The sequence below is a fragment of the Lissotriton vulgaris genome, chromosome 11 (genome assembly GCF_964263255.1).
Source record: "Lissotriton vulgaris chromosome 11, aLisVul1.2, whole genome shotgun sequence".
In the NCBI taxonomy this organism is placed as follows: domain Eukaryota; kingdom Metazoa; phylum Chordata; class Amphibia; order Caudata; family Salamandridae; genus Lissotriton; species Lissotriton vulgaris.
Window position 1 is genome coordinate 956,542,554 of NC_141699.1, and position 21,180 is coordinate 956,563,733.

Here is a 21,180-nt window from a genome sequence, read left to right on the forward strand (position 1 = left end):
CAACCACAGCTTCACAACCACATCAAAGCACAGAAATTAAGGGGCATGCTTTTCATCAAGGTATCTGAAAATAATTTTGAACATGCAGAATGCACTCCTCTGTCTACCAACTGCAAATGTCAACATTATGGGTAATAAATCAGGCTAAAGTGCAGGAATCTCAAACTATTATAAGCAGCTGAGTGTGGTGGATGGAACTGTAAAGATCACAAACAAGATAAAATCTTGCCTTTTGTGCATGATGCTTACTTTAAATGGTTCTACTCTCTATACTTGAATTCAGTGCTTAGGAAAGGCTCAATTTATGTGTTCTTAAAGCTATCAATATGTCCCAAGTGTACTCAGTTGGATGAGACAAAGTGTGACTGCATTCTGGCCAGCAGATGGTAGTGGAAGCAATCATTTTCTCATCCTTACAGTTTCTCTCAAGATACTGGAGGCATCCCCTTGTGTACAGTGGAATAGTTGTATAATGATGTAAAATCTGAAAAGCATTCAATGAATGAATTGAATAAACCTTTCAGTACAGTAGTACACAGTATTTTGTATTTCCCATTACCAGGCCACTCTCTGTGTGTACCCTCTTCATCTCAGCTGGTTTAGCCCCAGAGATGTTCCCAGTAAGAACAACGTTGTTAGTTACTATTTTCAGAAAAGCACACAGAATCTACGTGTGATAACGGTTACTATGTCAAAGTATGACATATTAGGAATCATGAAGTATAAACAGAATTGTAAACATAAAATTGTCTACATGTCAATGTATGACTACTTTTATGTATTAGTAAAAAAGTTGACCCTCTACTTTCATAGTGCTAGGAGAGGACGGGGCATCAGTGTGTTGTTAACCGCATCGCTGCGGCGGTTATTTTCGTGCTACACGGCTTTTTTCTAAAAGCCGCGTTAGATGACGAGCTCAGCTCGTCATCTGCACACGCCCCCCGTGGCTTGGGACGAGCGGAGCTCGTCATCAGCATCGAAGGGGTTAAGTCTGAAGACTGAACCGTAGATTTTACAATCTGAACTGTGATATACGCCACATTCATATGTGATCTTGGCATGGCATAAGAAATTCAATCATGTCATAAGATCCTGTTCCTACACATATAGTAAATGAATTAGATTCAGCCATTAGTGAAAGGCATGACTGATGTGCAAATAGAAGCAATATTTCCATTAGTTAATGAGCTTAAGTGAGGCACATTTCAAACCAGTCCATCTTGCCAAACCAGGAGTGTCAGTATTAGGGGATTAGGCAAAGGGACAACTGGCTGTTCAAAGAAAAGACTGGCTCAGTCAAATCCAGTCTTAAATATCAAACACAACATTTTAAATATGCATACATTAAAGGAGCGGTAGAAATAGGCGTTATCTACATTATTTTAGTCCTTCAATCTTAAGAGTTAGGTATTAAATGGTAGGCAATATTTAAATATCAAATACTAGACATTTCCACATTGTCTAATAGACAACTAGATGTTCCAGATTATGGGATGAAATGATTGCTACAAAAAATTCTAAAGAGAGAACAGAGGTATTTAATGTTCTTACCGGTAATGATGATTTTCAAAGTCGTCTCCTCCACCAATCCAGGCACAAGTAAGTAAAATGCCATATGTGGTTTGGTGCCACCTACAGGAATTAACACTGTCAAACACTGTCAAGCATCCTCCCCCTCATATTGCACAAGCAGCCCTTTCTATTATATCACCACAACATCAAAGGACAGAAAAGAAATAGAAGTCATGAAAATAAGTGGTGGACTGTAGGATCACATAAAACAACACCTCATATATTAATTGAGGAGGGCACGTGCTCCACAACAACCCATAGTAGTAAGAAGGATACCATACAGGAAAGAAGAAAGACAGCATAAGAGCTCCTCATCTAACGCACTCTATCATCATCCAAGTTTTTTGCTGATAAAAATGTTTTTTTATGACAAGATCATCATGTGTGGGCAGTCCACATTGTTTAAACCTAGTTTTAACTCCAAGACAGGCAGTGCAGATAATTTTACTATAGAATGATTAAACTGGCTTAGGTTGTAAGAATCAAGAGTTGTCTTGATAAGCAACAAATATTTTTCTAGTTCATTCTAATGTTTTTGTTACCAAAGTAGAAACTCAAGACGTGCCATTTTGCATGATAATACTCAATTGTATCATGCACTTATAGTACACATTTTGGCAACAGTATGATAAAATAGTTTAGTGCGGAGCAAATCTAGTGCAGAGCAAATTTAGTGCATAAACGCAGAAGGCAAAGTAAGGGTTCAGATAAACAGAAAAGAGAGAATAACCTAAATGACACATTGTCTCCTGTCATTTAGGGATTGTCCAAAAAAGAGTTTCAAAGTCTAGAAGTAATCAAATAGGTAGAGTAATGAATCATTTTTGGACACAATCCTGACACTTTTAATCCACCACTCTCACATTTTCACAAAAAACCAGCTCCGCAGTAATCCTGGCGTCGCAGCACACGGAGGAGGCACTCGCCCTCTCCTGGTGGGGCCCGATGATGAAGCATGTCACCAACTAGTTTGGTGAGTGAGGTCTTTATAAAGAATCTAAGTGAGATTCTTTCAACCTGCTCTTCTCACAAGAAGGCACACCCTTTTGTTGTTTAAGCTACCTTAGCTGGGGGACCAAGAGTGCTCCTTTAAAAAAAAATCCCTCTCTCTTGCCTGTTGATAACTAGCAGATGGCAGCCTAGCACCAAGAAGAAAGTGGTCTGTTCTATCAAAATGTGAAAATGTATTGAATTATCCATAAAACAATAGTTTGAGAGTACCTTAATGTAAGCAAATTTTAGAATACTTATAAGCATTATATCTATGTTTTTTTAAACGTCAAACTGATACCTTCAATTGTACAGAAAAGGAATTTGGACCGTTGTTTACAATTAAGTCAGTTTTATTTGAATGAAGACTTAGGGCCCAATGTACTGAGAATTTTAATGGTTACAAACACTGATTCTGTGTTTGTGAGATTTAAAATGCTTTTTTGAAATATATTAATTCGGTTTTTTAAGTGTGCATAATTTAACAGACTACTACAATAGTATTGCAGCTGTACGTTGATTCAATATTTGAAATGGGCATATTGAGGCCGACTGAATTGGTATGAGATATATATCAATGTTTTGCAACTATAATCCTTTTCAAAACTTTTCAAAAAGTATTGCCTCTTGAGGTTGGATGGTAATGCATTTGTAAAAGGAAGGGGTTCACTAGGTATCCCTTCCTCGTTATGAATGTGAAAAAATTACAAAGTTGCGACCAGACTTTGGTGAATAGGTTTAGTAGTTATGGCCCTTAGTCACTGCTGTATACATGTTTGTTAGCTCCTTGTCTCATAAATTGAGACCAAAATTATAAAGTAGATTATGCAGAACCAGAAGGTTTTTTTCCTAGATGTCTTCTTTGGATATTAAGGGTAAAAACATGTGCCTGAAGTGCGAGCAGTATTTATGCCAGCAATATGCAAGGGGTATGAGTCAACACTGATTTGGATATTTTAAAACTATTAAAAAAGCTTGACCTGATTTCATCTCCTTAACTCCACTCTGTTTCAATACAGGTCGCTAATCCAGTTTAACAAAGTGGTGTACACAATTAGTCTCTTAGTACAATTCTATAGGTGCACTGTAGACCGCAGAAATCAACAACAAGTTTATATGGCCAATAATATTCATAGCCTAGGAACCCATCCAGAAAACACTCTGAGAGAGTTGTTTTCACCTATTAAAAGCACTTTAATAAAAATGGGGTTTACATTGAACACAAGAATGATAGTCGGGGTAATAAAGGCAGGGGACTGTGGCCGATTCAGTACAGCCTTAAAACGGAAAAATCTAGGACAACCTATTCTTTTAAGAGACAAGAATATTAAGATTCCTATAAGATTTAGTCAACAAAATGTATGTGTGCTTTAGTATCGATGAGGTACTCACTTTATATAGGCATGTCATAGAGTGATAAGTCAAGATTCTTCAGAACATTTATACTGAGAAATATTATCTGCATTCCTATTTGGCAGCCTTCTGCAAAGGTGATAAGCTAGAAACAACCCCCATATTAGTGATTATTTTCTGGGAGAGATTAGAGGACAATAGAGTTCAACATAATTATTTCTGTTCGGAAAAGTAAATGGCTTTTTGGTGAGCTCCAGAACATCAAGTAGCACCTTCAATGATATGCTGGATCATCAATTGCCTTTGTGATTCAATATCTGAATTGGCTCTTGCATTTAAAGAAGGTATGATGCATTCTGGTGGCAAGACTGATCAGAGTGGCCACATCAGCACTGTCAAATGTATGCTGTAGGTGTCCAGGTTTTGAACTCTTTGAGAGTTTATATATCTTGTGCTGGTTAGTTAGAGGTTTGAGAAGGCTGAGTAAGGTTCAGGTACTTTAACAATACTAGTGAAAATACAGACGAAAAGTAAATGCAGGACTGTAGTCCTTAAAAGAAAAATAGTATGGGAAGTCAGAGACACCAAATTAAGACTGCAGAACTAAACTTGATTCTAAAGTGAAATTAAAAAGAAATAGTTTTTGTTTTTAAAAACAGACTAGGATCCAAGATTTTGTGTTACAATAACCCAGACAATAAGGGAATAAAATAATTTAACTCCACGCCTACAATAACCAATTGAAATGTTTTGTTCCTGTAACTGTAGCTTATTTGATCATCCTTCTAAAGATAGACTTACATTCAAAGGTATATATTGAAGAAAATACTTACTGGAAGATAGTGGCACACAAAAGACAAGGACATTGGCGAAAAAATGTATTTCCACAAAGATATAGTACATCTTAAACTGGAGTGGAAATGGTTGGGCAGCTTATGATTCAAACTGATTTTGCTCGTTTGCAGATCTTCAAGTTTCTCAAAATTTCCCTCATCATTTTTTTTTTTAATATCTGCAGTTAAGAGCCTACTTTTTCTGCATGCAAGATCCAAATCATTCAGGAATGCTCTGATATTATTGCCTGCATGCTTAAGGTATCTAGTAAATCTTTAATCAATACAATTTATCAAGGGTTCTGTGAGCATCGGACTAATGACAGCTTACTCCTTGCTGCTAAGTGAAGCTGGGTGCTTTCAAGTGAGATCTTACCATCCAAAATCTACAGTGCTTTGGAGACAGTGAATGACTCGGTACATTCTAAAAACCTAAAATGACAGCATTTTAAGGCCATTGGCATGCTATATTACACACCAGAGAAAATTATTAAGTGGGGAAGGAATGCCAGTCTGGATTAAACTAGCTACCCTAAATGTGGCTGCTGTGCAGCTGGTATTTTCCATGCCCTGCTGTCCAGGAATTTTGGGAAGGGATGACTAATAATTTCATGTGTTGGATAGAAAACTCATTTCACCCTTAAGGGGATAATAATGGGATATAGAATGGAATTTGAACTTGGGTTAAGACGAAAGCTGTCTCTGATCATTGTTTCTGCAAGACTTTGAATTGCCAAATCATGGCTGTCTCCAATCGCGGTGCGGGTCACTGAGTTGGGGGGCGGTTATACGGCAAATGTTTGAGTTTGAACTGCCAATGGCTAGAGCCTGGGGTACTCACTGCTTAAGAAACTGGACAGAATATAGGCGGGTTTCAAATGGGATCAACAGTTTAATACATAAAAGTAATTTCTATTAGTTTATAGTCAATATGCTTAGAAATAGGCAATATGCCTGAAAAAGCCTAACGCTGATCCTCTGGTTTTGGCCAACTTTCGCCCCATTTCCCTGCTTCCCTACCTAGGCAAGATCTTGGAGACTCATGTCACTAACTGTCTCAGTTCATTTATCGAGAACTCTCAGTTTCTTGACTCTCAGCAGGCGGGCTCCAGGCCAGCTCATTCTACCGAATCAGTCATTTTGGCGGTGATGGATGAGCTCAGGAAGGGTGCTGAAAATAACACTTCTCAGGCCCTCGTGCTATTAGATCTGTCCGCGGCCTTTGACACGGTCGACCACGACCTGCTGATCGCCCGTGTCAACAATGCTGGTGTCCAGTGTCGGGCCCTCGAGTGGATCAGATCGTTTTTACATCAGCGCACCCAGGCGGTCCACCTGTCCACCTTTGTGGCACCATGCTCCAGTCTGACTTGTGGAGTCCCTCAGGGCTCTGCCTTATCGCCCCTCTTGTTTAATCTCTTCATGCAGCCCATGATTGTTTCCCTTCGTAATAGCCCAGATACCATCTTTAACTACGCAGATGACCTCCAGCTGGTTTTTAATCTTGATTCCACCACTACATCCCGCGCTAACTTTCAATCTTCCATGCTTTCCATCAGCGAGTGGATGTATCATAGCCAGCTGAAGTTAAATCCTGATAAAACGGAACTTGTATTAACCAGGGGACCTGTCAACCCCTGGAATGCTAGTTTCTGGCCATTCTCTTTGGGTACCCCCCCTCTTCCTGCTGACTCCGTGAAGAGTCTTGGTGTTATCATCTGCAAAGACCTCTCAATGAAACCACAGATTAGAGCTGTCACCTCTGCCTGCTTTTACCATCTTCGCAGGATCCGTAAAATCTGTAGGTTTCTGTCCACGGAGGCTCTTACATTGGTCATTATGGCCCTGATTACATCTCGCATTGATTACGCCAATGCTCTTTATGCTGGCATTCCTGCTTACCAGTTGCGCCGCTTGCAACTTGTGCAAAAACAGGCAGCCAGGCTAATCTTTCATCAGCCCAAACATCAACATGTCTCCCCGCTACTGAAGAACCTTCATTGGCTGCTGGTTGCCAAGCGGTGTATCTTCAAACTTGGCTGTCCTACTTTTAAGGCGCTATATGATCAAGGCCCTGCTTTTGTAGCCTCCAGAATCTGTCGGTATACCCCTTCTCGTGAGCTGCGCTCTTCCCATCATAACCTGCTCACTATTCCAGCAGTCAAACGAAAAAAACATGGCGGTCTCCGCTTTGCGTTTTTGGCCCCCAGATTACGGAGTTCACTTTCGAGCGAACTTAGATTTTCTCCTAGTTACGCTCTTTTTAGGTGCTTACTTCAAACCCATCTCTTTCGGCAGGTCTATGCGTAACTCTGCACCCGATTCCTTCCTGTTGTCTCTAGCGCCATAAAACCGCCTGGTGACCGTGCGCTGAATAAATATTTTTAACATAACATTTTAACATAACATTTGAAGTGGGTGCTAGCGGTTTTCTAATTTTCAGCCTTCTTTCTCTCTGGTTTACATTTTATATTATTTTTTATGTACCTTGCTATTTCATACCAGCTGGGAAGATTATTGTACTTCTGTATATCAGTGTGTCTACAACAGGAGTTATTTCCAAATGTTCTATTCGTCCTTGTCTGACTTAATAAAAAATAATTAAAAATAAAACATACAGCTTTCTCAAATTATTTTTATGGGTCACTACAGAGAACAAAGCCTCACATTCATTTTACTTGATTTCAGGTGTACTGCAGCTAAGGGCTAGCAAGGGAGAAGGGGAAAGCTGTATGACCCTACACAAAGTACACCCATTACTTGCTTCAAGCAGAGAACATACTGCTACAGTACTAAAGAGGAGAGGGAAAGCCCAGAAAGATTGATGGATAGAAATTGTGAATAACTGACTTATACATGGGAGGCTGATTGACAATCTCTGTTTATTTTATGTAGAGCCACCCATCATGGTATCATTCTTACCTGTGTCTGGATTTGGGGGGAGGAGACAAACTGTACGAAACAGGAAAACGTGTCACTTGAAAACAGACAGACAAATACATTAACAAATTTACAATACATGACCACAGTACAGATGGAGGGCAATTCTTTCATACGTTTTCTTGAAAATACTTGACAAACCATTTTCAATTAAATAAGCATTTTACATTAAAAAAACAATTGTGATGAAAAAAAGTTATTTAAAGTCAGTGATTGAACATATCTACTAAGGCTGAACCACCAAATTATAAGCCGAGCAATTTTGATTTTGTTGATTCATTCTCCCAAAAATAAGATTATCTGTTGATAAGCAAAAATTGATTAAAAAATGCACTCATTTAATATAAACGGATTACAGTATCAAAAATAATGGGATGAATGCCAGAATAACTGAAATAAAGACCTTCAGTATCTATTCACCAGGTGGTTCAAATATTTCACATTATTCAGAATTTTTGTTGAAAATATTCTTTCCAGATCATAGGTGCCCAACAGAGTACTAAGAAGCATGAGGCTCTGCCTCATACTACCCCTGAAATGTGCTAAACAATTTTAAAACTAGGATACATTTAATTCACAAGTCTTTCATAGCAATAGGAACAATCATAAAAAGAATGTGCTCTTAATAGGATAATTTTAATGAATTTACCCTTAGCAGCATTGATAGTTCTCAGTATTGCATTTCACCTTAAAATCAATGTTACATTTGAATGTTCCTTTTTGAGACTACTTAGATAGGAGTCTAAAGCAATACTAGTTGTCTTTACAAAATAAATAATCATCTAAACTCAATCAGTTGCAGATCAACCAATTTATAATGCAAAAAAAAAGCCTTTGGAAGGCTCAAACTCTGGTGAGCTATTTGAATTTACTACTGTGCACCTCATTGGTCAATAGTTTAGTTTACATCTTTTCACACTTCCCATCATCACAGTGCAAACAACAAGAGGTCTTCTCTGTTGAATAGGCAGGCATGTTTTTGGGAGTTCATTTACAAGTGATTAAGATATAAAAATAGACGGAGTGCTTGTATTTTTTTTAAATTGTAATTATTGGTTTCTTGAACGCAATGTCACTCCATCATAAATAGGAAAACACGATGAGAGCATGTACAACTTTGCTTCAAGATCTCAGGGTGACTGAGAACATTTTAGGTAGCTTTTATATACTGAATTACAACTACCGGAGCAAAACACAATGTTTGGGTCACCAGTATATTTTTAGGGCTGTATGGGAATTTGTAGATGACAGTCACTATCTGATTGAGTTTAGGACAGAAAAACTCCTCAACCTCTGCTCTTGTTAATTCCTCTCCATTGACATTAATTTTTGTGGACTGTTAGCGCCTGGCTGTACTACTAAAGACACCGTACTCATTGTTGCCTTAGAATTTGTGAAAGGAAAATACATATTGAGTTGATGTCATTGAGCAAAAACAATTACACTACTTAAGGAGGTTGTACGGCATAGCTTGGTGCTTGTGGATAAGTAATAGCTAATTTGTTTGGATACAATCGAATTGGCCATAGGTCATGTATGCCAACTAGCATAGAACAACCAAACTAATCAACTTTCCAATAACACAATCCAGGTTAGAGAAATCTCTAGCCTTCCTTGAATTTTACCATTCCATTTGATTATAATATCCTATAACATAGCCAATGATATAGCTATTTAGTTATATATATTAATTGGCTCTGTTGATGGCACATCTGAGTTCTTCATTTATGTTCTTTAAATGCTAACAAATAGATGAAGAGAACTGATCAGACACCATTTAGAGGTACATATTATGGACGTCAGTGATTAGATTACAGAGAAATGACACATGCAAAATATTTCATTAAGTATCTGCCTGTGTAGATCCAGTTCTATTGAGTTCAGTTGGACATTAAATTCTCAAGACGTCTGTGATAATGAACAAGAGAAACTTAATAAACCTATTGAGACATTAGGAATTAAACCATGCGGTCGTTGCTTCATATCATATTCTTTCACACATCATAGGTCTGTTAACATCTAGAAACCTAATCTACTATCAATAAATTTCTACTTTCACTTCATAAACTCAAAGCCATTTGTGCATGAATTTTCCACAAGACTCCTGCTTCAGCTTTATCATGGAAAAGTATGTAGCCACATGCCCATGCATGTACTCCTTCTGTTCATGGTCAAACCTTTAATAATGTCAAGTCGCTGGTGGTGGCTTACTGAAGCTTTTGGACATTTTTCCCATGGTATCTTGAAATATAACCTTTCAAAAAGGCTTTATTTTGCTAACCTTGATTTACAATAGTCACGCTACAATGGGCCACCTTAAACTAAACATTAGCAGACTACCAAAGAACCACCTCTCTAGTGATTGTATGCTTCTCAGAGAAATATTCAAAAACAATGTTTGTGATGCATTGTTGTCTGAAGTGATCATTCCATGTGAAAAGGGAGCAATGTTCTACTACTTCTACTACTGACATCTTATCTTGCTTTCTTGAGAAGAGTTGATGAGCTGGTGATAACTAACAACACTTTCACTGACAGGTGAAAATGATTCTGTGAGTCTTCTCTTTGTAAGGTGGTTGAGTCCCATAGTCCTTTGAACCAGTTAATACTTGTCATGCTAAGCACTCTGCAATTATATGACATCCTTTTCTTTGTGGTATGGCTGTTGGATATTTGACAAGTATTGTAAATCTTCAATGCAATGGTCAAATGTACAGAAAAGGGTCTTGCAGCATGTCAAAATAGTCCAAATATTTATTACTATTAACCTTCTTATTGTTCACAGACACAGCAACGATCAGATATGACTCCGGGAGGATAAATAGGCCATGGCAATGACAATTGAAATAAAGGTAGTAGAGGAAACGGAGATCTACGAGTAAACAACTAAAACAGTAAATAATTGTTGGATCTTTGAAAAGTTAACATTGTTCTTTGTTAAGAACATTTTCAATGTATTCAGTGGCAAAACGGAGACGATCCTTTGTAAATGAAGTATATATTTTGCAGAGAACCATGATTTTTACACTAGGGTGATTTTGTTGTGGTGGGGGTGTTCTATTTCATGTAGTCACAGCTTATAAACATAAGTCAAATGGTCTACATAGTGCAGCAACTGCCAGCACATTTTGTCCCTTCCTTTATAGTCATCTTAAGCTTTGTCAAGGTTTATGTAAACAGCTGGTGGTAATGATTGTTTCAGACACCACAAGGTAGTTGGAGAGAATAGTCTCTGTGGTGAGTTCCCTTCCGACTGCCCATGCGGCCTGTAGTTTAGTCATGTAGTGAAGAACTCTCAACTCTATTACCCAAATGTTCATCCAAACTAAGCTATAAGACTGCACCATTGATTAGGAAGTAATTTAAAATCCTGAGTAACAGCGCCTTCGATTTGTCCAAAGCTTAGCAGAAAAATGAATCAGAGTTAGAAAGTGGGAGCACACGTTCAACCCTGTGACACTTTCACTTGCTATCAATGAATTGATGCTTGACATTTAAGTATTTGTGCTTTTACTCTAAGTATTGTACACATACATATTCTGCCTCCCAAATAATTTCATCATTAAGAAATCAACCTTCTCCATCAGAACTACCTCTCCCATTCCTTCTAGAAACATCTAAGGCAGCCTTCCTTCCAAAAATTCAGTGACCAGCGTGGACTAGTATTTCAGCTCACCTATATCAATCCATTATAATACAGGAAACCGATTAAACCTAATATGTTCTGCTTGTTAACTCACCCTGAACGCATCCCTTCTACCAGGACCACTACTTTGTACCCAAAGCCGCATTTTGTAACCGTGATCTCCCTCCGTCACTCAGTGAGGCACACTGAACAATTCAAGCACTTAAATAATATTAATAGAAATTATATTAATTAAAACAATAATATTAACCTGTGCAATTGCCCAGGGTCCTTTCCTGTTGAATCTTGTAGGTCATCTTCATCATCCACTGCTGTAAGAGATTTTGACCTTGATTTGGAAGCTTTCTGTGAACAAAGTTTTTAAATCACAAAATTTTCAAACTTAAATGAAACACATTTTACTTATTAAACAGTTTTAAATTCGTTGCAGATGGACTGCTGAAAGAAAACATTTACGACAAAAAAACGACTGTCAAAGTTTAGTTTTCTGAATAGCACTTGTTTCGGAACACCTTTAATAGATTTGAATGAAGTAGATGCATGCTTGAAGGTATGTCCCGAAATTGTGTAATAAGGCAACCAAAAAAACAACGCTGCACCATTTTTCGGTTACACATTAGCCAAACCTTGAATTTGTGGAAATGACAAGCAGAAGACTGCATCTAAAGAGGTTAGACAAATATACGTATTTCTTTATTGGACAGAATGTAATGCTTGAAATATTAAAATTCTAAATTGTAGGTATTTGTACGGGGCACCATGATTTGATAAAAGTGATGGAGCAAGGATTCACATGTGAAGCGACTTGCTCGTACTCATGAACCTCGAATAACATAACGAAATAACCAACCTGTTTGTCTTACTAATTTCGCACATCTTAAACTTACATGGGGAATCCAAGAGAAGAGTTTATGTGTTTTCTAATCCTAATACGCTTGCATCTAAAATGGTTGCTGCTATGCGGGAATTTCTACTGCGCAAGCGTCTGTCATACCCACGTGACATGACGTACTCGCAGCTTTGGAGGGAACTCTGTGGCATCTGCGCTCTAGTGCTAAAATGGCTGTTCTGTGTTCTCACATGCGAGAAGCTTGCATTGCTGCTTTCGCTAAGCTGTTCGTTCTGCTAAATCCTAATGCTATAGTTTATATTAAAGTAATGGGTATAGTGTAGAGATTCATGGTATACAGTGTAATCATTTATTGCTGCGTTCTAAATTGTTTCCTTTTACTTTTCATGTATCGTATTCTTTGGGCCTGGAAGGTGCTTACTACTCCATTTTGGAAGTCCTTTCTGCGCATGTCGCCCTGCGCAGGAAAAATGAACTCTGCAGCATAGAACCCAGCCAGATGGCAGCAACAGCCAAGATGCGCCTGGGAACCCGACCTGTGACCCAGCTAGAAGGAGCTGAACTGTACTGAAAATTGTTGCAATTGTATTCAATGTTATATTCACCATTGTTAACCAAAAGGCATATGTCATGAGAACCTTCAATTTAAGGGGCGTAGACGGAATTTGAATAAGGAGTCTGAGAAAATCTAAAATTTAGGTGGTGTGATGACCTGTCCTCCTCCTTTGTCCAATCAAAATTGGGGATCCTTACACTTGCAACATTTGGGGGTGGTGCACTGACCTGAAAAACTATAATTAGCATAGGTTTAGCTAGAAAAATTGTCCGACTTGTCTAAATAGCTGACCTGTCATTGACCCAACGTACTCAATAGGTGACTGAAAGCAGAGAGCTGCGGAGCACTCTGTTGGGAGGTTCGAGAACCCAATCGGGGTTTTGGAAAGTGAAAGTGCTGGCGAAGCACTTTGCTGATAAAAGTTATAACCCAATCAGGGTTTTGGCAGATTCCTTGCAGAGAGGGAGTAGCGCAGGTGTTACAACCGAAACTGCGGGTGCTGGTCTTAACCTTTGGTGATCCGGTCCTGATCCAAATTCTGGGGTTATCCTGTCCTGATTGTCCATGAGCTGCACCTGCTCGCCTACTGGCACTGAAGTCTTTGGGGTTCCTCCTGTCTTTTCCAACTGACCCGTGGCCAGGGTTCGTCTTCACTCTATCCTAGGTAAATATAAGTCTGTGTGGGTGATTGTAGATTAACTTGCATTCCTTTTCTCACCTTCCTGAATTTGCAAAGCTGGTTGATTGCATATGTTCCTTTCATTTCCCATCCCTTGGTAAATGAGACTTTCATGTATTTTATTGATTATTAGTGTGTTCCACTTTTCAACCCGCCTTTAGTCAAGTACTATATGTATCTATAAGAGTATATGTTCCTTTTCTTTCCCTCCCTTAACGGAGATAAGCTGAATTTAATAGTATGTTCCAAATCTTACCTTCCCTATAGTTATTAAGCTAAAATCTGAATTATCGAATTGCATAAGTTGTGTTTCTCCTTTTCAAACTGCCAGTGAATTGCGAAAGTCTTTGTGTTTAGTATGTTCCCTTTCTTTACCCTCCTTTAATCTAGTTGCGAAAGACTGTTTTCTAAAATTAGTATGTTCCTTGTTTCTACCTTCCCTTTACTTCTAAGTCGTAGTCGAAATTCACCATTACCTGGGAGCTGAACTTCCCTTTACTTTGACTTTGGGACTGCTGCCGCTGCCCTCGGAATTGCTGCTGGACTCGGGGGTGCGGGACTGCGAGGCCCACAGGTCAGTGCGCTTCTACCATCACGCGCACCTGGTGCATCTTCCCGTAACTCCTCCCTGCTCAGCCTGCTGCCCTTATAACACGACTCACGGCGCCCACTCCGCGGGAGCCGCTCGTAATCAAAGTTCACTGTTACCTGGGAGCAGAATTTACCTTTACTTTGACCTTTGGGACTGCTGCCGCTGCCCTCGGAATTGCTGCTGGACTCGGGGGTGCGGGACTGCGAGGCCCACAGGTCAGTGCGCTTCTACCATCACGCCACCTGGTGCCTCTTCCCGTAACTCCTGCTCCCTTTCCTATTTAAGGTACGCCCATTACGCTACCGCGGGACGCACGCGGGACGCACGCGGGGCAAAGCCCGGGCTAAGGGCGGGCCCGTTCTAGCCCGTTCCCGACAGATCCAGACCGGACTAGGCAACCCCCCTTGGTTTTATTTCCTGTACCTTATATTATGTACTCACATTATATATAAGCATTGTTTGCAGTGTGCGTATTACAATATAGATAGGATAACAAAACACTGCCACTAGGGAAAGCAGAAGCAGGGCTGCTAAAGGGGGGAAACAGCTTACAGGCACCCTTGATGATTTCATCACTAGGTCCAACTCTGTAATAGACATGGGCATACATTTAATGGAACATAGAGTATCTCTGGATTTAGCAGCTGCAAGAAGATTGTCTCAGGACCCTGCAATGGCGAAAAAGTCTTTGTTGGGTCACACAGCATTGGTTAGAACCTCCGAACGTGTGATTAGTTCTGCTCTTTCCACCACGCACGCTGAATTACACCATACTCCAGTTCCACACTCTAGAACACCAACTCCGACTCAAGCAACCATGCAATCTTTTATAGATAACACAAGTCTTGTAGGGCTAGCTGTGACGGGTGACACTTTAGCTGAACTCAATGAGATAGATGTTCAGGGAGATGAGACTAGCTCGAGGCAATTGTGTGGAAGGCAGGAGGGCGCAATTCCAAAAAGGAAACGCCCCAACGCCTCAGCTTACGCTAGGAAAAAATCTAAAATTGTAAAAGAACAGGTGTCAAGAGGTATAGTGATTAATGAAGAAAATGTGATTGGTTTGGTTCCCCACAACTCATTAATTATGCACAAAGAGGCCCAAATTGTTGTAAATTTAGATGTACCTGAGGATCCGCAAGCTTTGGCAACTTTGGGTAATTTGGGAGGTATTGGAATTAGGAATGTGGAAGGCGGGAATGAGATCCTATTAAAGAACATAGGTGACATCTTAAAAAAACTTTTAACCCCTCTTGAAACAAGATTGCAATCTATAGAAAACCAGTTACTTGAGGTGGAAAAAAGCATAATAACATTAACAAGCCTCAGCATAGTGGGACCAACGCCTAACTGCACTTCAGGTGGTGCTCAGATCTCATTGGCCTTGCAGGTACCACATGTGACCAAATCTAAGTCCCCGGAAAAGGGTAAGACTGCTAATAATCCAAAAGCAACCACTTCGAACCAAGTAGCCACTGTTCAAACAGACCAAGGAATCTCAGGACAGTGTACAAATACCACTAAACCCGACCAGCAGAATCTAAAGGGGATTCAAAAAGGGGAAAAAGTGAGGGGAGGATATATTAATTTACCACCGGATGCTAGTCCCTTTGTTGTAGTGTTGACGGGGGTTCCTGAAATAAATAACCATCATGAGGAAACCTTCTGGTCACTTAAAAACAAAGTTTCACACTGGCTGAACGTAAAAAGACCCTTACCCCATCACGTAAATAGCAAAATCCTAATGGTTCGTAGGACACCATGGATAGGCCCCACAAATAAATCTATCGCTGGTGATTGCATTATTGTAACATTTGAAGATCTACGTAATGTGAATCGTATCTGTGCGTGGAATTCTTTTGGTGGAACTTTTGGAATCGACACTAGACCACTCTCCTTCTTTTATCCGCCAAATATGTGCATTGATGGGGGAGGGAGGTGGACTCTGGTTAACTATCATGCCCAGGGTGGGTCCAGTGGTGAGAGACAGGGCAATCAAAGACGATGTATGGGTGCCCCAACGTATAAAAGATTCAGCTGTTTGGAAGCAGTGGATTGACTGAGGCCTATGATGGGTTGCAAAACCAGCACTATTGGTCCATCTTGCATATGTAGTCCTATGCCTGTGTATAATCCCAGGGAATGTCTCACAGAAGAGGCTAAGGAGGTGCATGCTAAAGGAAATAAGCAGGGAGGGAGAAATGACCCCCACATTACTCTAAAGAACGGGACACACTGCACACATATAGACAATATACATGGAGAGCAAGACATATCACATGTTGTACAGAACCCACAGACAGTGCATACAACGGGAGTGATCGTCCCTAACCCAAGGCGACCAAATTTAGAATTAGAATCGACAAACAGTCGTAGCGAGGCAACCATGAGACTAATATCTTGGAATATAGCTGGTGTAGCCAAAAATCTGAGGGACCCCGATTGGGCAGAGTATATTGACTCTAGTGATTTTTGCCTATTACAAGAAACATGGGCAGTAGATACACCACATAGGGTGGGCTTCAAAACGTATGGGATTGGAGCAGTGCCATCTACAAGAGGTAGGCCATCAGGTGGCCTTATTACTTGGGTTAAAGTAACACTGAGGATCCGGGTCGAAGTCATAGATACTGGTTCTTTAGATCTATTAGCTCTAAAAATTACTAATGATGAAGGGAAACTACTTTATTTAATTAATGCTTATAACAGACCTGCATCTACATCTGAGGAATCGCTTACCTTAACAAAGTTGGATTGCCTTTTGGGTAGATCAGGTGGCAAAGAAGCGATTATCATAGCCGGTGACTTAAACTGTAACTTCGAACCGGTTAAAGGCCTTAGTGAGATTTTTGAGGAGGAAGACCAAGCAAATAATATTCCTCCTCTGGACAACATAGCGTCCGTAAATTGTACAACTTTGGCAGTGCAATTAGTAAAGTTGACTGCGGAACATGGGCTTAGGGCCTGTAATGGTCGCCTTCTGTCAGACGTCTCAAAAAAAACTACTTTCTTTAGGAACAACAGTAAAAGTAATTTAGACTTTATAATTGTCTCGCTGTCCATTTGGCACCACATGGTTGACCTTGAGGTGAAGGTTAGGACAGAGAGCGATCACTACCCTCTGGATCTATTGATAAAAGAATGTTTGGTTATAGAGGATGGGACTGCAAAACCATCAGATTTGTATAGTCGCATAAGTGATGAGGTCCTGGTTAGTAATAATAGGCGCACATTAAAGTGGTCTGATATATTAGAGCATGGCGACATCCTTGCAGCAATATATTCACAGCTTGTTGGGTATTTTGAAGCCTTTACGGGTTCCCCTCCCGAGACCAATACCTCTGAACAATTTATTGCTCTTCATAACGAGTTTTTTAAGGCATTAAAAGTATTAATGACAAAAATGCCAAAAAAGAGCCATCATAATCTGAGTAATATGTCCCATAGTAAACCTTGGTATGACAAGTTTTGTAGGGTATCTAAGGGGAAACTACTGTTGGCGATTAAAACTAAAACACCAGCAGATGTCAGAATTGCAAGGGAAGATTACAAGAGAGTACAGGCTGCATCAAAGAAGTTGTGGGAGGAGGGCAGCTGGGCTGACATGTTGGAAGCTGCAAAAGCAAAGGATACAGTAGGATTTCGGTGGCTAGTTGCTAATGGGAACCATGTAGGGAGGGTTGTCAAGGACGTCCACCTCGATGAAATGACGTGGGTCAATCATTTTTCAACCCTATATAAAAAATACGATGGGAATTCCAGTGACATTAGCGCTGAAGTACCATGGCACATAGCCCCTACTGATTTTCTGGACTTCACAATTGAAGAAACAGAGGTAGCAATAAACTACGTGAAAATTGGTAAGGCGCCAGGGGTTAGATAAAATACCTGGGGACCTTTATAAACATTATACAAAGATATGGGCACCCTATATAAATTATTTATGTAACACGCTGTCGTGCAGTAAAGATTTCCTCAATAGCTGGCGGGGAGCCGAGATTGTCTTAATCTTTAAAAAAAGCGATAGATCGGATCCTTCGAATTATCGACCAATCAGCCTAATGGACATTCTCCAGAAAATCTACTCAAGACATATTTTAACCCGTGTAAACGAGTGGCAAGAAAACAAGATGGTCCACTCCTTACAAAGTTCCAGGCCGGGTTTAGGAGCAAAGTGAGCACCATCGACCAAGTCTTTAGGTTCTGCTGCCTCTATTAGAAATATGTCCACATTAAAAAGGGCCATTTGTATGTCGCCTTTGTAGATCTTAAAGCGGCATTCGATTTAGTACCGCGAGAACTGCTTTGGAGGTCCCTTCATAATGCTGGATTACCTGGTTGTCTGTTAGCCCAGATAGTCGAGTTGCATGCCAGGAACTTCGCCAAAGTGAGGTGGGGCCCTAACGGTGAACTTACCAAGAACATACCAATTGAGCGTGGCGTCCGCCAAGGCTGCGTTTTGGCCCCAACATTATTTTCGCTCTTTGTGAATGACATTCCCGAACATTTAGATGGTTGCTTGAATGATTCACCGAAATTGAACGGAGAGAGTGTGCCTACGTTACTTTTCGCGGATGACACATTCTAATTTCGCAAACTAAGAAAGGTCTCCAGGCACTACTCCATTCGTTTAGTGACTATTGCAGCAAGAAAGGGTTAGAAATTAACGCAAAAAAAACAAAATGTAGGACTCTAAATCCCATTAAATCTGATAAAGGATCTCTATTCTTAAATAGCCAAAGGTTGGAATCAGTTGAATCCTTTTCTTGCCTGGGGGTTTCGCTTGACTCTAAGTTCACGTGGAACCCACAGATTGAAAAAAGCAAGGTAATATTTGCACAGAATACAAAACCCATTCTCACAAAGCATAATTTAAGTACCAGTAAAGCGGCATCACCAGCTGTAGAGCTTTTTAAATATAAAGTACAACCAGAAGCTCTCTATGGCGCTGAAATCTGGGGGCCGATGTCAAAGGACGCTTTTGATATTCTGGATAATAAATTTATGCGCAGCATCGTAAGGGCCCCGAAAGGCACGCCCTTGGTACCCCTCCAGTTAGACTTGGACTTCAAGAGGACCGATCATTACACTATTGTACGGACGCTGATGTTCTGGGTCAGACTATGGCAGACTCCAGATCGGCTCGATTATAGGAATGGGCTAAAAGAGTTACTGTGCCTAGATGTATCCAACTCCAATGCTTGGCTAAAACATATCAGAATGTGGTTAATCAAAATAGGTCTTCCTCAATTTTGGAAAAGCCCTGAAAGGTTTCCGCCGAATTAAAAAAATGTGGTAAAAAAGGCTTTTTGGGGTTTTATAAATAATCAAATATTCAATTGCAATAGTGGTGGGTCACTGGTTAGCAACTTCTTAACCTTCAAGGATGTACCCCTATTAGAGAGTTACCTTGATGAAGTTGAGCCCCCACTTGCTAAAACCCTTTTTATGAAATTTAGATATGGCAACCTCATGACTAATTCAACTCTTGCACGCTCGTCTAGGAAAAACGCTAATGATATTCCAACTGCAGGAGATTTATGCACCTTGTGCGAGGGCAATCACAAGAAGGATGACATGCATATCCTTTTCTTCTGCCCAGCATATACGCTGGCCAGAAGAAAGTGGATCAAACCTTTGTGTAATCTGTTAGGAATTAGGTCATGTATGACAGCACTTAGAATAATCAAATCTGATACATCACGGACCATTGTATTCAGTGCCAGCAGATACCTCTACTCCATCGATTTTATTTGTAGGAAAAAAGGCTTAAAGTTGTAATGTTATGGGGTGTTTACATGTATTTTAAGAGTTGGTTGAGTTGATTGAATTAGACAGCCATGTTGCAACATTTTATGATTTTTAACTTATTAATTTTATATATGACAATTATTATTGTTATTATTGTATGTAAACTGGATTTGGATTGTTTTAAAATGAAATGTTTGTTGTTGAAATCTTTTATGACAAACGAACGCTGAAATAAAGAAATAATGAATGAATGAATGAATGAATGATTAGCATACTATTATCTTATTCATAGCTATACGCTGTTTCTGATTTTGGTTATTGATAGTCTGATTGCGTTTAACTTATGGCTCATGACTTATGATGATGATGATGATTAGATAAAGAGTTTGAACCTACCCCGAGTCTGTGGTTATTATATAATCACAAATGTTATAATGTTTTGTGTGCCTTTTTCCTTATCTCAACTCCCTGATCCATTTGTGTTTAAGTACCTAGTGTCAAAGATTAGTAGGATACTGGTATAGGAATTAGAGATAAAATCACAAAATACTGGTAGTAGAGCGTGAATTACCTAAATACATGTTAAGGTATACGAATTGGAATTATGGGCCTAGGTGGGTATTTGTACAAATTCTAGTTGGGTGACCTAACACGCTCTATCAAAAGAATTAAAAGGTTTATGCAAGCAGAAGTTCCTACCTATCATAAAAGTCACATTGTTTCATTTAGTCTGCAAGCAACAACGCAATCCTAGCAAATTATTTGCCACCTGGATCCTTAGCATGCCGACTTTTTAAGTGTGTAGTGTACTGTGCCAACTAGATCAACGTAAAAATTAAGTAAGATAAAACCTCAATTAAATTAAATTAATTAAATGCAAGGTTAACCACATGACTGCTAAGCTGATTCCTCTCCTGTGGTGGAAATTGTTATATTTCATGGTTCATGACGAGCTCAGCTCGTCATGAGCACACAACCAGTGTACTGCATGACGAGCTGAGCTAGTCATGAGCAGCGAAGGGATTAACTTATATTAGCAAATTGTTGAAATTTTACTCCTCTGAAAAAGTATCACCAGTGCTGAATTCTGATGCCGCGGTCAGCAGTATGGATTTGCCAATACTATTGGCCAAGTATGATGGCAGGCTGATGTTCAGCTCTTTATACGTCAAGTATAAATTACAGGTGTTCACAAAACAGGTAAGAACATATTTTGCTTTCAAGAAGCAACATCATCCAGCCTTCGATCAAAGGATGCATGTAAGCTCATGAAGAGGATCAGAATTAACTTGGATCCTATTAGCAGCGACTCAATCATAATAGAAACAGTCAACTTGTTCATCCAAAGACGTACAGATAGAGTGTAGTAAAGAGGTAACTGTAGTCTATCTAGTCAGTTTCTTGCTAAACCAGGGAGA

General features: G+C 39.7%; 1 protein-coding gene across 2 annotated transcripts in view; it reads right to left on the minus strand.

Moving 5' to 3' along the window:
• PLCH1 (phospholipase C eta 1) overlaps positions 1–21,180 on the minus strand; it is an 897,070-nt gene that overhangs the window by 90,480 nt on the left and 785,410 nt on the right. The window contains exons 13-15 of one of the 2 annotated variants that reach the window (XM_086944120.1): positions 11,585–11,679; positions 7,671–7,700; positions 1,552–1,632 (exon numbers count right to left, since the gene is read on the minus strand). In XM_086944120.1, the coding sequence (XP_086800246.1) occupies positions 1,552–1,632; positions 7,671–7,700; positions 11,585–11,679 (206 nt within the window). The remainder of the gene's footprint in view (positions 1–1,551; positions 1,633–7,670; positions 7,701–11,584; positions 11,680–21,180) is intronic. The other variant, XM_086944121.1, reaches the window with a different exon arrangement.